The 12,370-nt window shown below is 42.3% G+C and overlaps 1 protein-coding gene across 1 annotated transcript in view; it reads left to right on the forward strand.

Moving 5' to 3' along the window:
- The window catches only part of SLC22A1 (solute carrier family 22 member 1), a 29,560-nt gene extending 17,941 nt beyond the window's left edge, over positions 1-11,619 (forward strand). The window contains exons 8-11 of the mRNA XM_081829262.1: positions 217-325; positions 7,243-7,355; positions 8,400-8,499; positions 10,281-11,619. Of these exons, the coding sequence (XP_081685388.1) occupies positions 217-325; positions 7,243-7,355; positions 8,400-8,499; positions 10,281-10,347 (389 nt within the window). The 3' untranslated portion in view covers positions 10,348-11,619. The remainder of the gene's footprint in view (positions 1-216; positions 326-7,242; positions 7,356-8,399; positions 8,500-10,280) is intronic.
- The last annotated feature ends 751 nt before the right edge of the window (positions 11,620-12,370 follow it).

Below are 12,370 nucleotides of genomic sequence, written 5' to 3' on the forward strand. Positions count from 1 at the left end.
TCTGCATAAAGGAGCCCTCCCTGCTGTGTCACCATCAGGTTCTGAAACCTCTCAGGCCTCAGGTTACTTATTCCAAAATGAAAGGGTTCGACAAAGCAGTCTTTCTGGCATTTCCAGCTCCGAAGTCCAAGCTTCCTAACGTGGCTCCTCGAGGGAGGGAACTCCACGGGCACAGTCCTCACATGAGTTCCCCACCTCCATGTGTTTCCTGTCCAGATCTACACTGGCTAAACATCACAGTGGCTTGTGTTGGCCGAATGGGAATCACCATCGTGTTCCAGATGGTGTGCCTGGCGAACGCCGAGCTGTATCCCACGTCCATCAGGTGGGTGCACAAAGTGGGGGGCAGGGATGTGTGGTTGGGTCACCACTGACACAGCTGGGCAGCAGCCAGGCTCCACGAGGACCAGCATTTCCAAGACAGTTCCTCAAGGCTCCCCCAAAGGCTGGTCCGTTTGGACACTGAGGTGGGCGGTGGGCATCAAAGAGAGGGTCAACGTCTAATTATGGGAGAGAATGTGAAATGGGAAGGTTGGAGTAGAGTGTGCAGCGGGCAAGCACAAGAGAACAGGCATCTGCATGGAGAGAGCCCTGGGCAAGGACTACAAGACTGAGCTTCAGCCCAGCCCTCAGCTCCGACTAGTTGGGTAAGTCCAGCAACCACGCTGACCCCTGCGGACATAACGTGCTTAAACAGAGTTCCGACTGGTACAATGACACACAAAGCATTTCTACACATCTGCCATTTCGCCCCTAACGTCACTGTTATTTCCATTTTACAGATGAGGAAGTTGAGTTTCACAGAGGGAAAGAGAACTTGCAGGAGACACACAGCCAGAAAATGGCAGGATTCCCTTCCCTATCTCCAGCACCTGGCAACCACTGCTCTGATTTCTCTCCCTTTGGTTTTACCTTTTCCAGAATATTATTATGTATACGAAGCAACATGGCCTGTATGTAGCCTTGTGTGTTCACCTCCTTTCACTCAGCATGATGGGGCCCGATCCATGTGGTTGCAGGCGTCCATGCTTTGCTCCTTCTGAGTGCTGAGTGGTATTCCAATGTGTGAATGATGTTCCACGATTTGCTTATCCATTGGCCAGTTTATTGGCATTGACTGTTTCCAGTTTCGAGTGATTATAATATAGCTGCTCATAAACATTCAGGTATGGGTCTTTGAGTGGATATATGTTTTCATATCTCTTGGAGTGGTTCATATGGTGCGTGTTTAAATTTATAAGAAACTGTCAGAATGTTTTCCAAAATGGCTGCACCATCTCGTATTCCACCAGCCACGTGTGAGAGATCAGGTTGCTCTACCTCTTCATCAGCACTTGGTGTTGTCAGTTTTTTATTTGTCTAAGTGTTTCTGGGATGTAGTGGTATTATTATTGTGACTTTAATTTACATTTGCCTAATTACCAACAATGTTGAGCATCTTTGTATGTACTGATTGCCGTCTGCATTTTAGGAGACTTAGTTTTAAATGAAGATTGTTTTTATTGTAAAAGTAATTAACCACTTTATTTAAAGTTTAATTCTGACCTTTGTTAGAATTTGGTATATTTCCTTAAGCTCTTTTTTCTGTCTGTATGGTTTCCTATTACCCATGCCATTGTGCTAGTGGTTTCTAAGAAATATTCCAGGTCCCCAATCTCTTAGCTACACAGCAATCTGAGCCCCTCAGTCAGCCAGAAGATGCAAGGGTGGCTCTGATTTACTCTCCTCTTCCCCACCTGTCCTTCATTAAAAGGCCCTGTCTAATACTCTCATCTGTAAAAGGTTGCTTGGACTGAGTACAAAGAGATGAAGGCAAACTAAAGAGAAAATCTTCTACATTTGGCAGTCCTGAGCCCAGAGTCTAAAATAGCTGGGCCAAACAATTCCATTGTCATGGCCACCGGACCCAAGGGACTGACTGAAAATGTAAACTGTCAGAGGTACTGAGTGCCTGCTCCTATGTGGAAGAAGGCCAAGCAACCCATCTCAAGATCAACCCCTTGACCATTTGTGCAGAGAGCTTGTTGATGAGGATTCTCAGTAACTAGGAACGGAAGCCAGATGTTGAGAAACGACTTTAAACATGATCCACACACACATAGCAATAAGACAGTCGTGAAAGTGCTGGCATTTTCACTAAATGGAATCAAATCTAAATCATTAAAAAAAAAAGAGGATTATTTCAGTTACTTTATTACTTTACAAGGACTACAAAGTCAAAAAATTACTATCGAAGCCATTTTGACTGTGCTTCTTATTCACAGGAGGTATTAGAAGTGAACAGTATCCTCCTTCTAACTACAGCACGTATTGTCAAGAACATTCTTTTGGCTTCAGTAGGCACTGCCTTGTGTTGAGAACTGTCTCTCCTTTTCATCTCCTCAGTATGGTATGAACTCCCTGAGAACAGGAACGACGTACCATACGTCTCTGTGCCTCTGCACCTGTTCTCCAGCTGTGCTAAGCAGTCACTAAGTGCTTGTAGAATGGCTGAATGAATCAAGCACCACAACACCGTGAATTTTACATAAGGGACCCAGTTCCCTACTTCTTCTAGCTTCTGTGTGCTTATTCAATTTTTTACTTTTTTAAGATGTAGTTTCTTAAAATAATAAAAAAATAATGTTTTTTTTCTTTCTTGTCTTGGAAATCACACTGAAGCTATTAGAAGAATGAGAATAAACCCTGCAAATGCCAACTTTGAAACGAGGATGACCCTGAAAGACAAGGTGTAAGAAGAAGGACTGCCTAATGCAGTGAGGTTTCAGAGGGTCTGGAAGATTCCAGGGATGCACACTGTGACAGTGACTCGTGGACAAGGCCAGCAGTTTTCCACAGTAGGAAGCCTACCTGGGAGGGTATAACCCACGATCCCTTGTTTGCAGTAACAGGATGGATATAGGGTCTCGAGACATAGGCTTCATTCCCTGAACACTGGGAGGCTGAAGGTGAAGCTGGGAGAGTGAGGCCAGGAGAGAACCTTCAGGAATCTTGGGGATAGCTGTGTCCTGCAAGGCAGGGTGGAGGAGAGAGACCCTGCATTGTGAGGAATTCTGCACTGTCAACCCCTGTAGATTGAGAGTGAGAGACGTTAAAACATCTGATCACATACAACCCTGGTCAAAAAGAGAATTTTTACTAGCCTAGAACATGATCTGGCCCCTCCCCACAAATTCTTCTGAAACGGTTGATACAGGAAGAAATCACAGTATTAAGAGATGAATAATAAAAAAGTAATTCACCCAGTTATACAAATACATCATGAGAGAAAAAGAGAAAGGAACAGATAAAGCAAATGACAGATGAAGAATACACTCTAGAAAAATATTGTCACAAAGGAGATGAAAATTGTAACCCCAAATACCTCAATTAATGCAAAATATTAATTAATCAGTCATATTTAGAAAATAAGAGTTTAAAGCAGAGATAAAAGTTCCCGAGAAGATATGGGATAAGATGATTGAAATGGAAACCTATCTGAAAGCAGGGCAAAGGAGAACTGATCTAGTGAGGGAAAGGCAAGGTAGGGATAAGAATTGCAAAATAAAATTGAAATAAGTGAAGTTTAAAAGTCTTGGAGATCACAAGCACAAGCGCACACATGCGTACACATGCACTTGTCCCAAAGAAGATAACTGAAATCATGGAACAAAAAAACCTCAAGGAAAAAAAAAAAAACCTTTACAGAAACTTCTGGAAATAAAAAAATGTTTTATGATTCTATGATTTGAAGTGGCACTTGGTGAAACAGGAAAAACGGACTCAGAAGGAACAATGATAAAGAATATTCTAGTTAAGTTACTGGGCCCAAAGTGTAAGTCACGGATATAGGGAGAATATCAAGGATTGTCAACTTGATAATCATTGAATGTGCGATTAAAGTGAATGTGATTTTGACAACAGAACAGCAGTAAATGTCATAAATCTGACAATAAAGAAATGCTAGAAGGCAAGGAAGGGAGAGGGGATGTTGCATGTGGTATAATAGACTGGTTTCCTTAGTATATTTTCTTCAGCTTGGAAAAAAATATATTATTAAAAGCTGATATGGAGCACCTGGATGGCTTAGTGGGTTGAGCATCTGACTTCTGATTTCGGCTCAGGTCATGGTCTCAGGGTTGTGAGTCGAGCCCCATGTCAGGCTCTGAGCTCAGTGGGGAGTCGGCTTGGGATTCTCTCTCTCCCTCTTCCCTCTACCCGTTCCCCCACTTGCCTGTGGGCTCTCTTGCTCTCAAATAAATAAATAAATAAAATCTTTTTTTAAAAGCTGATAAATTATGTAGTGTTTTAGGTGTATTTTAAGATGTAAAGGCAAACACTGAAACAGTGGTATACTGTTTCACTAAAAGCAGTGCATGAAGGGGTGGAGGAAGTGGAAATATATAAATTTTATAATTGTTTATAATAGGAAGTTAATGAATATGGTCTAAAAAAATAGAGAAGTATATGTATTATATAAAGTTATAAAGGTAACATTTGAATAAAAATACAAACCTTCCAGGGCCCCTGACCAGCTCTGACGGGAGACCATGTGACTCTTGATCTCAAGGTCATGAATTCGAGCCCCATGATCTATGTAGATTACTAAAAAAAGAAAAGCTTAAAAAAATACAAACCTTCCAAATTATCAGAAAAAAATACACATAACCAACACACTGAAAATAAGACACTAGAAGCAATAAAAAGCATGATGTAAAAGCTAATGACAGAATTAAGACCAAGCATTTCTGACACTTAAACAAACACAAAGAGGCTCAACTTGTCTATTGACAAAAGGAAACTCCTTCAGTTGGTTACAAAGCAAAACTGTACACTTTGCTGCTTAGTTGAAGTAAACTTTTCTTTGGAAAGGTTGAAAAGAAAAGAATGCATGAAAGCTTATCAGTAAATGCAAACTAAAGTATAGCAAGAGCCATAATCTTATCAGACAAAGTTGAATTTATGCCAAAAATGTATTTAATAAGATAAGGAAGTCCCTAAATAATGATAAAGAGGAATTCCACAATGGTCTCACAGGGAGATTTTACAAAACATTTAATTAATAGAAAGCTCCAGTGATACTCAAACTGTTCTAGACTATAGAAAAATGAGAAGGATATTAAAAAATTTATTTTATTCTTTAAAAAGATATTTATTTATTTGACAGAGAGAGAGAGCACAAGCAGGGGGAGCGGCAGAGGGAGGGGGAGAAGCAGGCTCCCCACTGAGCAGGGAGCCCACCGTGGGGCTTGATCCCAGGACCCTGAGATCACGACCTGAGCCAAAGGCAAGCACTTAACCAACTGAGCCACCCAGGCGTCCCCCAAAAAACATTTTAATAAAGCTAGGATAATATTGGTATCAAAGACCAACAAAGATAAAGAAAATAAGGAAACTATAGGCAAATATTATTTGTGAATATTGATTAAAATCCCAAACAACATATTATCAGAACAGAATAGTGGAGACATTAAAATAATAATATATCATATCTAAGAGGAATTACTCAGGAACACAAAGATAGTCCCATATTAAAAAATCTAATAGTATAATTCATGCTAATAAATTGAAAGAGTTTTGATAAAGCTAATAAATTAAAACTGTACTATTATCTCTATAGATAGTGAAGGACATTTAATAAAATTTAACATCTGCTCTTGTTATTACAATCTTTCCATAAAACAGGGATAGGTAATTTTACCTATAATTTCCTCAGTATGTTTTTCCAGCTAAGAAGAAACATATCCTTGAACACTGATAAAGTAAGTTATAAATATATTTAAAGATAGAGTGGCAAACACTAAGAGATGATATAACCATCTAAGATGAGGTAGTGGGGGGAGGGATGGGAAAGGAAATGGAATGTACTACTTTTATAATTACAATTGTAGGGAGAAAAAGATTATGCAAATGAGCATAACAGAAGAAGCTTAAAAGTAATATCCTAAAGGGCGCCTGGGTGGCTCAGTTGGTTAAGCGACTGCCTTCGGCTCAGGTCATGATCCTGGAGTCCTGGGATCGAGTCCTGCATCGGGCTCCCTGCTCAGCAGGGAGTCTGCTTCTCCCTCTGACCTTCCCCCCTCTCATGTGCTCTCTCTCTCACTCTCTCAAATAAATGAATAAATAAAATCTTTAAAAAAAAAAATAATATCCTAAAGAATAAAGTTTTTCCCAATTTATTGTTCCTAATTTAACCATGTTTTTAAAACAAAGCTCAAGATTATTTATAGGAATACAAAAATATGCAGCACTGAACAAAGTAAAATTTATCAATAGTCACAAGAAATACGAATGTTCTAAACACCCCAGTTAAAAGGCAGATTGTCAGATAGGACAAAAAAGTGAGACCCAACTGTATACTGCTTACAAGAAACTCACTCTAAATATAATGGTGGAGGTAGTTTAAGAGTAAAAGGATGGAAAAAGATATTCCATGCAAACACTAATCAAAAGTGGCCATCTTCATATAAGTCAGAGTGGATGTCAGAGCAAAGACTATTACCAGGGATGGAGAGGATCCTTTCAGGTAGATCATTTCTCTGTTTCCCCCTCTAGCTTTCTTTGTTCTCCATTCCTTAATACCTTCTCTCTACACTTCCCTATCTCTTCATGTAAAAAAAAAAAAAGGAACTCTACTCACACCAACCAATTCTCCAACTCTCCAGACATCACCTGGGTATCCTATTCAGTTCTGATGTTAACCATCTGGGTTTAGAGCAGACCCCACAGGTTAAGGGCTCAGTCCCACAAGACTGCCCCCATCTCTGATTCCAGGCACAAGCCCCAAGCTGTCACCTTTACTTCTGACCCACTGGCTATACATCAGGATTCCCATCCCCCCCTCCTCGAGTTCAGTAATTTGCTATCATGTTTCACAGAACTCAGAGAAACACTTACCTTTACTGGTTTATTATCATAAAGGACATAATAAAAGATATAAATGAACAGCCAGATGCAGAGGTACTTAAGGTGAGGTTTGGAAAGGTCCCGAGCATGGGAGCTTTTGTCCCCATGGATTTGGGGTGGGGCACCCTCCCTGCACATGGGTATGTTCACCAACCCGGAAGCTCTCTGAACCTTTAATTTGGGGTTTTTATGGACTCTCTGTTATGTAGACATGATTGATTAAAAATCCCTGGTCATTGGTGATTAACTCTATCTCCAGCTTCTCTCCTCTCTCTGTTCTTGTTCTAGGATAAGGTTAACATTTGGAAAGCTGAATCACAGAGATATCATCTTTTTTGTTCTCTATATATTTATCAGGAACCTTGGAGTGATGGTGTGTTCCTCCCTGTGTGATCTGGGTGGAATCATCACCCCCTTCCTGGTCTTCAGGCTGATGGAGGTCTGGCAAGGCTTGCCACTCATTTTGTTTGGTAAGACTTCGTGGGATATTCCAGCCCAGCGTGATTACTTTGACCAGTGAATGATATCCTCCGGTGAAGAAGGATGGTGCCTGCCCTTCCATTGTCTCCTGGCTTACTCTGTCTTGTTTCATGGGAAAGATAAGATGCCATTCCTAGAAAGCAGGCCAGACGTTTACATCCGAAGGCTCTAGAGGCCAATAACTCATCCTACGGGACAGAATTTGGGAGACATTTTGACATAGCCTCCTGCTTTCTTATGAATTGGACTCCAATTTTTGTGCATTTAACATATAATTGCTGGAGGCTTGAAGATGCTAAATTATCATCCTTCTTCTGCTTAACAATTGAGAATAGACACAAGGAGACAAATGGGAATCAAAGTTTGGTATCAGCTTTGTAGTGATAAAGTTGGATTAGAGAAGGAGGAGGAGACTCTTCCTTGTCTCCCCAAACTGAGACCTTGCGACCTCCAAGACCCTGCTTACCCACTTTGCGGAAGGCAAAATGGCTGTCTGAGTGCAGAGAGCGGCCATGTCTGGGCTCCAGGTAGATCCACCAAGGAGTGGGAGGGGGAGAGAAATAAGGAGAGGGGAGGAGGGAAGGAGAGAGAGAAACAAGAGAGGCCCACACTGCCCACATATATATTATCTATGCTTCATATTGTATATATAGTAATATAATATTAACATATAGTGACTGTAGTATATATTATAGTTTATAGTAAGTATAACATAATATATAAAATAATACATTATAATATAATTATCTAATATGTATAGTTTTATATATGGTAACTACGGTATATATGATATATAATAATAAATAAATCCCCTAATACTTAAACATCAGTTACGGTAGAATTTCCCTATTCTTACTCTGATATTTCCCCAGTTATCTTATTGCTTTAATTTTTGCCCTAGATGCTCCTGGTTTCCAAAAAACCAGAGTCTCTCACAGGTGTATTACCTAGCAGCCCTTTAGGTAGCGGCCGGCATCCCGCGGAATGCCGTTGGTTGTGAGCTAACGGTTCTGTGTGAACTGTTTCCTTTGAAGCGGTGTTGGGCCTGGTTGCCGGGGGAATGACGCTGCTTCTTCCCGAGACTGAAGGGGTCACCTTGCCAGAGACCATCGAGGATGCGGAGAACCTCGGGAGGTGAGCCCACGGTGCTCAGGGACTCGGGGCCCCTGGGAGTGAGGCCTGCCCTCTGGTGCCTCTATTTCCTCCCTCTGTCTTAATGGTTTAGGAGAGCTTTGCAGGTATGTGTGCATCTTTTTTTTTTACTCCCAGAGTTGCTGGAGAGAGAAACACAAACAGTCACTGGTTTTGAGTAAGGAAATATTGGAGAGCACAAATATGGGTTTTTAGTGGGCAGTTGTCTGTTCTGAACTGTGGGATGGAGAACCCAGGTCTGAGATGCTGTCTGACTGAGGACTGAGTCCCTAGCTCATCCCCGGAGCTGACTGCTCTGCGTTGGGAACGATTTTGAAACCAAGCTTCTGTCCTTTTAACAATTGTTTGTTCAGGTTCTTTAGTGACTCTCTTTACAAAGAAGAACAATTTAAAACGTTCATGCCTGTAATGGGGACAAGTGCTTTAATGGAGTCTCAGATTCTACTCTTTTTTTATTCTTTTTTTTAGAGAGAGAGAGAGAGTGAGTGTGGGAGAGCAAGGGGCAGAGGGAGAGGGAGAGAATCTCAAGCAACTCGCTGCTGAGCCTGGAGCCCAACAGGGGCTGAATCCCATGACCTTGAGATCATGACCTGAGCTGAAATTAAGAGTTGGACACTTAACCGGCTGAGCCACCCAGGAGCCCCTCAGATTCTACTCTGAAAGCAATAAAAAAAAGAAAGGACTAAACAGTGCCCAAGGAGGTGGTCACTCAGGTCCCCCTCCAGGCTTGCTCTGTGGATTCCATAGGAAAGACACATGTGTCCCCGTGATGAGAGAGACAATGGTCTATGGAGTCAGAGAGACGTGGGCTCAAATCCAGTCATCCACTTGGCCGCGTGACTTTGGGGATGTCGTTGAAGCTTGCAGAAAGTTAACTTCCTTGCCTGAGAAATAGCCACACTAGTACCCAGTTTGGAGGGTTGCTGGGAAAATGCGATGAGATAAAGTAGGTGACAGTGACTAATCAATTGCCCGGGACATAGTAGGTGTTCAATAAATCTGAGATTTTCTCCATTCTTCTTGCATCTTGTGTGAACTCCTCAGTGAGTCTCAAAACTTAGTATGCAGAATAATCACAAAAAAGAAGCTTACTGAAATGCAGATTCTTGGGCCTTCTAGGGTTTTCGACTTAATAAATGAAGGCTGGGACCCAGGAAATCTGTGCTTTTAATAAACTCTGCCAATGAAGTGCATTTAAGTGCTAAATAAACCTGACTTTGAGAAATTCTGGGTGTCTCAATACTGATAAGGGATACTCTATTTTAACTGTAAACACATTTTCTAGTTGTTGACAGATAGCTAATGTTGATTACCAGGTTTTAAGCTGTTTCAGTACAATTTGTCCGTAGACACCCGCTCATCTTGAGATCTCCCTCTGCTGGCCTCTTCTCTCTGTTGCTTGCTAATCTTGTTTTCACCTTTTGTTTTGAGATTTATTCCCATAGACAACTTTGCAATAATTTCTCTCTTCTTTTCTTTTTTTCTTTCTTTCTTTCTTGGCAATAGTTTCTTTTTTTTTTTTTTTTTTTTTAAGATTTATTTATTTGAGAGAGAGTGAGCAGGAGGGAGGGACAGAGGGAGAAAGAATCTTAAGCAGACTCCCAGCTGAGCATGAGCGCAACACAGGGCTTGATCCCATGACACTGAGATCATGACCTGAGCTGAAACCAAGAGTCAGATGCTTAACCGACTGAGCCAGCCAGGCGCCCTGCAATAGTTTCTTAATCAAAACATTCTTTCATTTTTATTTTTGTCTGCTACAGGATAGCAAAGCCCAAAGAAAACATGATTTACCTTCAGATCCAAACATCAGAACGCACCGGCACCTGAGGGAGACGCTTCGCTGGGACTGAGTGGCAGAGAGGAAGATGGGGTTTTCATCTGAAGAAAAGCTTAGAAACCCTGATTTCTCTGTGCTCTTCCTCAGACTTGCCTGCCCCTAAACCAGTAGCCTGAACACTAAATGTGCTTTATTTTCTTTCTTTAAAATCTCCTAAAGCCCTGGCTATCTTTTATCTGCTTACCTTTCCTAGTGAGAGCTGTTGGTGGTTACCAGTTACTTAATTACCTAAAGTATTTGGAAGATCCAATAGAATTTAAATATTGCTATAAAAGAGGCCTCTGTCACCGGTTTCCTAGAGGAAGTGTTGTTTTATTCACTTTCTGAAAGAAAATGTCTTTGTATCTGTAGTATCTATCTTGGCAAAAATATTTTAACATTGTAGCCTTCTTGAAGGGCACTTGGTTTTCAAACATGGCGGCACTTCCCGCAAACCATACCCGAATCACGTTGAAAGTGTCATCGTCCTCTGAAGGCCAGAAGTACTGTAACCTTTTTAGGAAGCAGTTTCTGTCACCTATGCTCCAGGAATATTATATTCAATTTCACTCTTGGTTTTCATTCTTGTTGGTGATTCTAGAAGGTAAACTCCTATGCCAACTGCAAAATACTGTAGTAAATACATCAAAAAGAGTTTAGTTTACTGTGAGAAATGTAGTAACTGGTTCAAGTTCTGGTTGAAGAAGCGATTTCGTTCCTAGAGTACACCAAAACTTTTATTTTAAAATTTCTTTACCTGTGAAATAATCCAAAGACCACGTAATAGCCAGCCTTCAGAGTGCATTGGGAAACCAAGTTTCTAATGTGAACGGGAGGCAGCTGAAAGACAGGTGCTGTGTTACAAACACTTCTGGCCTGATGGGCTAAGCTCAGGGACAGGCTCAGGGACATGAGGCCATGGCATTCGGGCCTGAGCAGTATTTGGTCTTCCTTTGAGAATGGACATTGGTTACTTGGAAACCTGAAGCTTTGTCCTTGACCACAAAACAAAACAAACAAAACAAAACAAAACAAAACAAAACAAAACAAAAACAAGGAAAGGCCTTGTCTTCTGAATTCTATTTTAAAACCCATCTGGATACATGGAGGGGACCAGCGCTTCATTTCTGCTTCTCCACAGCAAGGCCCTTGCCCGATATCTTATCTTTCTGACCACAACATCTACATTCTTCACTGGTAACAAATACGTAAGTTGCGGGCTTCAAATTGTTTTTTTAAAATGTGTATTAAAAATGCCCTCTCTGACCTTTCTTAGAATCCTTCAGTGAAACGTCTGAGGAGGCTTTAAACGAACGGAGTGTGTGTGTGGACTGAGGGGCAGCCTCCTCCAGCCAGTGTGCTCACCTGCTCTCCCGGGGGAGGAGGCTCAGTCCTGTGACCAGGTTTTAAGGGGCGCCCAGCTGCAGAAAGTGTATGAGAATGTTGCCTGTCGTGTCACGGGGAGGTACGGGCTGTCCTTCCCTCCTTGCCTCCCTCCGTGTGGCTACAAAGGAGCCACAGGCAATCCAGATGGAGTGAGGGTGGAGGGGGGTCTGTCAGGGAGTGTGAAGGCAGAGATAAGTCAGTCACAGAGACAGCTGACGTCTAAATACTGGGAGAGCCGGGGAGGTGTGACGCAGGTGTCAGGAAATCTGAGGAACTCCTGGGAGGACCTGGCAGCGAGGCCCCTGGGCCCCTGCTCCGGGGGCAAGGCTGTGGGGTCCTATTAGTTCAGCCCACACGTGCCGAGCACCTGCTGTGTGCCCCAGTCATCCCGGGCTCGCAGAAAAGCCCCCAGACAGCTGCAGGCAGGCTAGGCTTCCAATCGCCCGACACACAAACTCCCAGTAGCGCCCTGTGAGGTGATTCAGGTCGTGCTGGTGGGTGTGGAGGAGCAGGGCAGCCAAGCTTATAGGCAGACGGAGGGACATGAGGGTCTGCAAAATCATCTCCCCAGGCCTGCCCCCAAACATTTCCTTCAGTGCCTAGCACCCGGCCTTTAGAGATTTTGTCCTGCGTGTCTTGAAGGCCAAC

Source organism: Leptonychotes weddellii, chromosome 8 (assembly GCF_054177405.1).
Source record: "Leptonychotes weddellii isolate Sample4059 chromosome 8, ASM5417740v2, whole genome shotgun sequence".
Classification (NCBI taxonomy): Eukaryota; Metazoa; Chordata; class Mammalia; order Carnivora; family Phocidae; genus Leptonychotes; species Leptonychotes weddellii.